This window comes from Centruroides sculpturatus, unplaced genomic scaffold (genome assembly GCF_000671375.1).
Source record: "Centruroides sculpturatus isolate CEXI.00-Female unplaced genomic scaffold, Cexi_2.0 scaffold157, whole genome shotgun sequence".
Taxonomy (NCBI): Eukaryota; Metazoa; Arthropoda; class Arachnida; order Scorpiones; family Buthidae; genus Centruroides; species Centruroides sculpturatus.
This window is the reverse complement of record NW_019384522.1, coordinates 289792-300565: the sequence shown is the minus strand read 5'-3', so window position 1 is coordinate 300565 and position 10774 is coordinate 289792. Positions and strand designations below refer to the sequence as shown.

Genomic DNA, 10774 nt, shown 5'->3' with positions numbered 1-10774 from the left:
GGGGGGGGTCTACTGTATTTGACATATAAATGAAATCACATGCAAGCACTTTTATTACCATCATACATTAATACATTAACGATGTTATAAACATTTTAATAAAATTTTAATTTTTTTAAATTTCCAATATAAAATTAAACATACAGTATGGTGATATAATACAGTGATGCCTCGTATAACGTATGCCTCGAATAACGGACTCTGCGAACAACGGACTTTCCATTCAGCATTTACGTGAGGCAAACAACAGTGTTTCTGCGAACAAGTGCGAATGATGCCATTGCCAATGACAATCTGCTATTTTTATAATATATTAGTACAGTAGAGCAGTGTTTTTCAACCTGTGGGTCGCGACCCCCAGGGGGTCGCGGGTAAAAGAAAAAGACAAGTGTTTGTAGATCCTACACTACATTAAAAAAACTACAATTTCAACGAGAAGGCTGTACCTGTTTATTATACAGTACAGTTGGTTTTTTGATTGACATTTAGGTCCGAATGATGGGTGTCGCCTGGGTGGGTACAGCCCACTCCAGAAAATGATTGCTGAAAAAGTGTTGAGCTGACTTGTAAAAAGAAGTGATAAGCAGAAAAGTGAAAAACCCTCATCCTAAAAAAAAAAAAAAAAAATAAAAAAGGTCAACAGCACTCCGAACCCATTGTTATTATGAGAAGAAAGTAACATACTATACTATACGTGTCTTAAGTTATTGTCGATTCTCCTTAAGTTCTCATTTTAGTCATCAAAAGTAATTTCTGTCAACAGAAAGAAAATTAAATACATAATGTTTTAAATCACTGATATAGTTTTAATATGGCCCTAGGGGGGTTGCCAGAATTTTTTAACTTGTAAAGGGGTCGCATATTCAAAAAGGTTGAAAAACACTGCAGTAGAGCATCGATTATCCAACTCAATTGGGGACTCAGGTTGGTCGGATAACTGAAAAAATCGGATAACCGAAAAGAAGGAAAAAAATACATTATTAGTATAATATATTAGGATATTAGTATATCCCATGTAATTAGTTTATTAGTATATCACTATTAACCAACTTTGCGTTGAATTTTCATTGATGTTTAGCCTAACAAATTTTTTCTAAAATAATAATCGTCGCTATTGTATTGTTAAAAATTATTTTTAAATTATTTTATTGCTCACGAAACAACCAACCACTCATAATTAGAAAATTAAGTCTCGTTTAAATATTGGCCTCCCTTCAATGGTCGTGCCATTGATGCCAGCTAAAACACACAAAAATTTAACAAAAATAATATTAAAGTAGCCAAGACATAGCTAAATATTGTAATGCCACATCACTAGCGGACATTTGAAATTTGCTGACTAGAACAGTCGGTTAACCGATGTGACGGTTAATCGGGGGTCGGATAATCGATGCTCTACTGTATTATTAGAATATATTATTAGTATATCTAAAGTACAGAGCTCCCTTTGGGATTCGGCTTGTTCCCTTGTTTATTACGTACATCACCTCAGTGCAGGATATTTACATTCATTCAAGTGTTGTGCAAATCATGGCTTCTAAAAAACAGACAGGTGATTTCAATTGAAACAAAGCAAGAAATCATCAGAAGGAGTGAAAGTTGACAACAACTTCCTTGTCGAATGGGGAGAGGTTCAGGAGTTTACCAACACTCATTATCCAAACAGAGCTGAGGCCAACAGGATCAATGATCTCTACAATGACACCCTTGCCTGTCATTTCCGACAGGTGTTGAAGAAGAGAGAGAAACAGACCACATTGGACACGTTTTTCAACAAGCAAGCTGCCATAAAACAATGGATGGAACAAGAGGAGATGACCCTGCAAGCTCCGGTAGCGTCTCCTGAATCTGATTTTGATTAAAAAACAATAAAAAGAGACCTGCTGCAACATGTAAAAAGTCTGTATCTGTATGGATGTGTAAAGAAAGTGTTCCTCCACCTCCTCACAACATCTGACTACCCGGCATAATTGGTGACTGCTCCATTTTCATTTTTTTTATGGTACAGTATGGTTATTTTATGCTGTGGAACGAATTATGTGTTTTAACATGTATATTTATGGGAAAATGCGTTTCATATAATGGACTTTTCACTTAACGGACGGGCACCTGGAACAGATTAAGTACATTATAAGAGGCACCACTGTAGTTGTTATTACACAATAACAAGTTACAAACAGTCTTTATTTTTTAGTAAAGTACGAGGTGATGTCAGCTTGCTTCTTGTTCTTAGAAGCTCTCATCTTGGCATCTCTTATGAGAGACTTCAGCTGTAGTGTTTTTACTTTATCCCCCACATGCTCGTAGTACTCTAAGGACACTTCAAGTCCTTTAACTGCATCGTCAGCAGTTCTAGTTGGATGTACTGGGACAGGATCTCCTTTTTCTTCATCTTCATTGTAGTTTTCTTCAGCTAAAATGGAGGATGCAATTGAGACATCATTATCTATGGTGGACCATGCTGCAAGGATTTCTTGTACTGGTACACTTGAGTGGATAGCTGACATCAACTTCTGTTCTTCTTCCCGTACTTCTTCTGGGCTGAAACCTAGGAAGTCTTCATCTTTGTCTTTTTCAACGGTAGTGGTGTTCTCTGTTATGGGACCTCCAAGGGCTTTAGTCCAATAATTTTGAATTGTTTCAGGCTTGATTGCTTCCCAGGCTGACTCAGACAAATATAATGTGTCTTTAATTCTTAGTGTTCAGAAATATAGGAACACTCTTATCTTCTTCAACCATGGACTTTACCTTCTCCTGTCTATAATTGGCTTGAACACAGAAATGATGCCTTGATTAGGGGCTGAATCTTGGACGTTGTATTCTTTGGAAGGTAATAAACGAAAATCTTACCATCTCTTTACTTCAATGTTTCTGCAGGAGAGTGGGCTGGACAATTGTCTAGAAGTAGGCATGTTTGTGGTTTCATTCCCTTGCTTCTGAGGTGCCTACGGACATCAGGGATGAACGTCTGATGAAACCACTTCTCAAAAATTGCTGCTGTCATCCAGGCATTCTTACTGTGGTAATGATGACATGTTGATGTTGTGGAAACATCTTGGGTGTTGATGTTGTGGAAACATCTTGGGGATCCAAACTTGCCAATACAAAGAGGTGTTATCTTGTGATGACCTGTCCAGTTACAGCAAAATAACATTGCCTCCCTGTCTTTGATTTGTTTATAACCTTTTTTGCTGGTCTTGTCTTTCTTCATGGCTAAATTCCTATCAGGCAGTATTTTGTAGTAAAGGCCCATTTCATTAGCATTGTAAATCATCTCTTCTGTTAGCTGCTGTTCTATGAATTGTTGAAATTTGGGAATGAACTCTTCTGCTGTTACAGTGTCTGCTGACTTAATCTTGCCATTGATCTTTACTTGTGAAATGCCGTGTCACTGTTTTCACCTTTTCAACCAGCAACTTGAAACTGTAAACTCAGGTTCTGCATTGGAACCATGAATTTCCTTGTATAATTTTCTGCCTGCACTTGGATGACTGGACTAGAAATAGGGATATCATTGTTTCTAGCCTCACAAAATGCATTAAAAGTTGCTTTGTCTAATTCTGGATCTTTTGCTTAGCCTGACTCTCTTGTGTCTTAACCCACCTTCATCAAGCTCATCAAGAAATGCTCTTAATTAGTTTTTATCTTTGATCCATCCACGTAGTGTTGACTCAGGTACCCCTAACTCTCTGCTTACTTTAATGTGAGTTTCACCGTTTCATATTCTTTCGATGACATCTAGCTTTTGCTGAACATCATATGAAGCGTGTTTACATTTATTACTCATGGCATAAAGATTTTTAAAGCAAATATGATGTGCATGCTATAGATTCAGAAACTGAAGTGATTTATGTTGGGTTTGTGACTCGTATTTATACAATTTCAAGTTTTATCAGATTATCGAATTAAAAATAATACACTGTACTTTAAATACGAGTCGATTTTTTGCAGATTTACCACGGATTAACTTTGTAGCATTGTAAGGTGTGAATCGGTTAGAATGGTGGCCTCCATAATGCTGACACTCAGTGTGGATAAAACAGATTAATACTATATTTGAATTTCATTGTAAGTTATTTTATTGTTTATTGATAAATAAAAGACTAATTTTCTATAAATACCTCTTTGAAGTTATAAGCCCAGCATTTAAATAATGATATTTAATCCGTGATAGAGCATAGCACGTCAATCACGGACATTCGAAATGCCAAAATGACAGCTCAACACTCAAGACAGCTGTCAACACCTGTCTTGAGTGTTTGAGAGGCCATGTCCAGGTCCGTATGATTCATAGTGTCAAAAAATTGGGATCCAAGCTTTTTGTGCGGCTGAAGTGAATTCGTGGATTACTGGTCTGTGGTTTAATGGCCCTACACTGTACTGTACATGAAAAATTTTTTCAATAGATGAAATTTTGTTTTTGTTTTGTCAAGTAACATATATATCTGTTTTGTCTGTAAATTTATATAATTTATTAAAGTTATATTTCTTTCCTTTAATGTACAATAGAAAATATGTAATTAATGAAATTTTTATATATCTGATAAAAATAAATGTATATAAATAGAAATATTGAAAAGTTTTTAATTTTTTAATTTTTCTGAGATTGTAACAATTAATTTTCTGTGAATCAGCTACAATATAAACATACTGCAACAAGATTAATATTGATTTTTTCTTTGTTTACTTAGTATTCTAAATTTAGTTTTAAAGTTTTTAGAAACTAGAAAGAGAAGAAAATATTTTTTCATTTATTTTACTAAAGACGTCTTTTTTCAAAGAAAATTTCTTTATTTCATGGAAGTATATTGCTTTACAATATTGATAGATGTTATAAGTCATTATATTATTGTTTTTTACCAGTATATTTATAAATTGTTCTAAAAATAGCTTAAATTTTAAAATTTATAACATTATACATTAACTGTACATAAAGTAGATTTATTTTTATTTTCATTGAATGAAAGTACCATTTTGCAGCACATTGGCTTCTTTAGAATTGAGTCATTCAGAGACCAATCAGCAAGTCCAATTATTACATTACAGGAGAACAAATTTAGAGTTGTGCTTTAGTATTTTATCATTTTTCTTTGACAAAATAGATGGTGCAATCTAGCAGTATTTATGAACACTAAGGACATGAGTTCTTTCACACCAGAAACTTTACTCTCTATACTTCCTTTTAGAATGAAAACCCTAATTTGGAAAAAAAAAAAAAATGGATTTAGGCTGATTGGCTTATGACTAGCTTAATTTTCTTTAGTATAGAATTTATATTAATAGTATTCAGAATATTTAAAAATGAATATCTTTATATACTTACACAGATATTCTCATATCATGTTATTTATTACATTATATCAAGAGTTTTAGTTTAATATGCTATAAGTTAACAACATGTATTCAATATTTGAAAATATAAAAATATTTAAAATTGTTTTAATAACAATTTATGTCATTTTCATCACTTAATAGTTCTTTTATATGAAGTAAATGTTTTCATAAACTTTCTGTTTATTATTTTCTATTTTTTACAATTGCAATCAATTAATACAATTTTATATTATTTATCCTTAATAAATAATGCCTAATGATATTTTTATATGTTTTAAAAATTAATTGCAAGTTTTTTAGTCTTATGAACTTAATTAATAATTCAAATTTATTACATTAGATTTATTTTTAAAAAACTTAAGTTATAATGCCAAATCATCAAAAATATAAAAGTTAATTATGAAAAATATATTGCTAAGGAAGTTTTTCAAAGTTCTTTAAACAAAATTCAATTAAAATTACTTTTTTAGTTAGGAGACAAATTTTTTAAAATTTTGAAATGTTTTTAATTCCCGTTTTCTAAAGTTAAATAGAGAAATAGAAAAGAAAGAGAAGACAACAGATTATTACCAATTAATTATGTCCCATACTTGGATAAACATGAACAAATAAAACAAGAAGTATCTTTGAATTTTGTGAAAAATATTTTGAAAGAGTATTAATTTATAATTTTTAAAGCAATATTTCAATTTTAAAAGATTAATATGATAGTTTTCAAATGATTTTCCATTAATAAATGAAATGTAATCTTTAAGTAGATTTATAAATATTATTTCATTAATATTTTTTCATAATTTGAGATAATTAAATTTTTAATTTGTAGGTGTTTCAGGGAAAGTTGATGAATCTAAATTTGATTACAGAACTTACAGAGCAGAAATTACATATGCTGTTACTTCTGGAAAATGGTAAGATTCAACATATATATATATTTAAAAATTGAATATTTTCAAATATTCAAACTTAATAATTTTATGCTGTATTACAATCTAAATTATTAAACTCATGTCTTTTGATGATTTTGTTGAAATAAAATTAGAGTGGAAAATAATAATCTGGGTCTGAAATTTTTGCTTAACAAAATCTTAATTCTGAATATTTTAATTCAAATTAGAGTTAAAAGATATAAAATATATAAATATATCAAATCTATAAAATGTTTTCATTTTTCATTATTACAAACAACAGTCATGGTCCAAAACAATTTTCACATATGGAGTTGACCTTTATATGAGGCTGCACCTCTGCAAAAAATGTAAAATAGATAAACAATTATTTATTGTGACACCATCACAATGCCAGACTGCAATTTTTAATTATTTTTTTAATTTATTTAATTTAAAATATAAACACTTTTCAGGGGAAAATTTTTGAATTGAACTAACATGACTTCCAGTTTGCATCAGAAGTTCATATATAGTTAATCAGAGCCTCCTGCTCCTATGGTTTCCATATCTGGTCTCGGATTTTATCTATCTAACACTGTTCTCGAGATTAAAGCTTTGGTCACACTATGCAATTTCCAGCCATGCTTGTTGCAGGCAACCGCAACTGCAACAAGCACGAGTTGTGCACATCTTCTCATGGTCACACATTATTCACTGATGTTGCAACTCGGAAACACATGACCCTATAATAAACCAATAAAATTACAGTAGCTTGTTTTTGACTACTTTTATGAGTTTACCGACATTTTTCATTCTACTTCAGAGTATTTACAGAATTTTAGCCACTTTTCTTATTAAAATGGCAAGCAATTCCTTTTCTGGAATGAACAATTGAAAAAAGGCAATTATTTTGATAGAGCTAGTGCAAATACACAAAAAGTGGAATTTTAAATCTTCAATAAAACAAAGAATTAAAATCCCACATGTATTTGTGAGCCTGAATATGCTTGATCAATCTCGATTCTGTAAAAGTATTAATCCTCTAACTATCTGCCACGATGATGAACTATTTCAATGCTGTTACCATATGATGTGGCACGAAGGCATTTGCTGATTGGATGCACGTTTGCAATCGGCACAAGTAGAATAAACTTTTTGTTTCTAGTTGTGGTTGCAGTCATGTCAGTATTTAAAGGGGGTTTACTAGTTAATGGGAACAGCTGTTGCAGTTGCAGTTGCCTGCGTGTTTGGAAATCGCGTGGTGTGACCATGGCTTAAGGAAACATAGACAGACAGATGTCAGTGGGAATTTATAGGTCTACAATTTTTTCAAATTGCAGCCCAATAAAAACATCCTCTGACAATTATTTCAATAACATAATTTACAATAAGGTTGATTAAAATATAAAATATATAAATGTATTGAAGCTACAAGATATCTTTATTTTCTGTCATTACAAACACCAGTGACAGTTCAAAACAATTTTCACCTATGAAGATGACCTTTTATTTGAGGCTGCACCTCCACAAAAACATTGTCACTGGTTTTTGTAACAATGTAAAATGAAGACGCTTTGTAGCTTCAATATATTTATACATTTTAATGTAAATACCACCAGCCAAATTTTTAATTTAATCAACTGTCAAATTAGAGTCTTTAATACACACACCTTTGTTAGAAAATATGTAAATTAAAAAAAATAATTGAGAGACTATATAATTCTCTGAACTTATAAGAGATGTGTTTTTAGAAATTCATCAATAATTAGTTTTATTGGTCTACAGATTTATTTAAATAATAGTAGCAGCTACTATTTTAAACTGCATATTTTTTATACAGTTACTATTCCAGGGAAGTTATTATTTCTTTTACATCTATCTGTTTGATTTTCATTATTAATAAAATATTTAAATATTTATTTATGAAAGTTTGATTTTTAAAACAAAATTATAATTGAAATGGCAACTGGTATATTTCTTTGCAACAAGTATTACTTTCCATAAATAAGAAATAAGAAAGTAATTTTAAAAATTCACCAATTGTGTGAGATTCGCCAGGGGTACTTATTTACTAAGATAATTAGTACCACTTAATCGGCAGCTAGTTGGTGAAACTAGTCTCATTCGTCCACAAGAATGGCTTTCCTATTTAATAGGAAATCGAGTCTTATAGTTAAATTAGAATTTAGAGCGGAAGTTGGTGATGGCGAATTCACCTTCTTCCTTATGTCAGGGTCCCGACACCAGTTTATCTACTTCTCTCAACGCGGATAAACACGCGTGAAATTTATGCCGTAGATCTGATTCAGGAAATAATCCAGAGACATCTCTTAACAAAATATATAGAATTTAATAAACAAAATAAACAATACTAATACAGAATAAGAAATAATCAAATAATTCAAAACAGTCCATTAAAGAACGAATAATCAAATCAATCACGACAGGAGGAAATTAGCCTATTTATAGTCTATACCGAGTCGAGAGAGAGAGCTCACAATTTATTCCTAAACATACGACCTGTTTACTTGGCAGTGTCGTCTTCTTATTCGGCGAAGGAACTTCATGGTTTTCTTAGGATCAACTTGACAGGGGATGACGATGGCGTTGGTCTGCTGGCATATGTGTGGAGTCCTTTTCACTCTCCGATCTACGGATGTACTCTTAAGGACGTTGGCCTTTGAGAGCCACTGAGTGGAGTCTTGTCACTTTTGGATCTGCCGTCGAACTCCCCGAATACTGCTGAACTTCGCCGATATCTTCCCATTTATGATTAATCATCGCATTCAGATTTTCCCACATGGACGGATGGGAAGGGGAAGAAATGAGGGGTAAACAGTTCCCATCGAAGCGAGATTTTTAGCAGATAAGGAAAAAACGGAGGATGCTCATACTTCCATCAAAGGAAGTGACTCCCCTAGCTGTTTTCCCACGCTAGAAAAACGTTATTTTTCTCACGCAAAACGAAAGAATATTTTATGACAAAAATTTAATATTATTTTTAAATTATTTTAGACCCGGGGGCTATTCGGATCTCACAATTGTATATTGTACATTTTACACATTTCATTTTCTGTTAAAGTTTGGTTTTTAAATAAATATATAAATGTGGTACATATTGACTATAGTTTACAGTATCTATTAATTTTACATTGTTTCCCTAAGTTTTTAGAAATCCTTGAAAGTATCCACATCTACTATTTAAGTGCAGTTATTATTTCAAGCTTTAAGGACAAGATGTAGTTATTCAAGGATGGCTGCTATTTGAATAAAACAGGCATTTAAAGAAATACTGGTTATACTTATTAGCTGGAAACTAATATTTTGTATTTTCAAAAGTGACGTAATACTTCAAATTTTACTGTGTGTAGATCTGTGATATGTAAAAATAGATCTACAAAATAAGAAAATACATGTTTCTTTAAATAGGTGTTTCATTCATTATTTACTTAATTAGAAAATATTATAAGTAAATTCTATCAATAGATAAGTTCTGTATTGAAAATATAAAACTTATGTATTACTTTGTTTGTTTTATTAGTTTTGCATTGCCGTAACACTTGGGCAATCTGCCCTAGAAGGATGCCTTCTGAGAGGTCTTTTAAGGGTAACTGGCCCCTATTTAGGTGTTAAAGATGTGGAGAAAACCTAGAAAACTCCATGCAGCCAGCCTGTCCTAGCAAGGCACAAACCTATGATTGAACCATCAGTGTTCAGGGAATGGAACCACTTCGCCACTGGTGGGAACCTTATGTATTACTGGGGAAATAGACAAACAGCCTAAGAAATCTCAAAAAATTATATAATATAAAATTTAATTTTTTTATACTGTTTATCATGATATATTTCTCACCTGATATATAGCAAATTAAGAAAAAAAAGAGATAGATCAATTCATACTTATTACTTAATAATACTTCATACTTTAAAAAAACACATTCAGCAGAGTTATGATAGAATAATGGTAAATAAGAAGGAAAAAATATCACTGTATACTTTACAGCAATGGTAATGGATGTAATAGTGTAGCAATGTAATGAATATAAATAAATTGAGTTATAAGATCTAAATAGTGGAGGAGTGATTAGCCTTATTATTTATTTTATTAATAATATAAATTACAGCATACAGTATATTTGTGAAGTAAATACAGTCGACCTTCCCTATAAGATCATAGATTTTTTAGGAATCCGATTTCTTACGAGTCGTTCCAATCACAGCTTGACACGTATAAAGTTTACGGACTACAGCTGATTGAAAGGTTTTCTTCCATAAAATTAATCAATTCTAGACTAATCCGACTCAACATTTCCAAAATACATATATTTTTTTTGGAAATAATCCGTATAAACTACGCTATAAATAAAAAATTGTAGGATTACTTACCGAGTGTGCACCATTCGACATCGCCATTGCTCAACATTGTTTTCGTCGCGGAACAGCTCAGCAAACCGCAGCCGATTTCTAATAACTTATTTTTCTGCGAATAGTTCCTTGAACTTCGGAGACATCATTAATATAAATAATTTTAATCGCCGTTGAATAAGAAATGT

General features: G+C 31.7%; 1 protein-coding gene across 1 annotated transcript in view; it reads left to right on the top strand.

The window, feature by feature from the left end:
- LOC111622781 (ryanodine receptor-like) overlaps positions 1-10774 on the top strand; it is a 420607-nt gene that overhangs the window by 122600 nt on the left and 287233 nt on the right. Inside the window, exon 32 of the mRNA XM_023365203.1 lies at positions 6158-6242. Within this exon, the coding sequence (XP_023220971.1) occupies positions 6158-6242 (85 nt within the window). The remainder of the gene's footprint in view (positions 1-6157; positions 6243-10774) is intronic.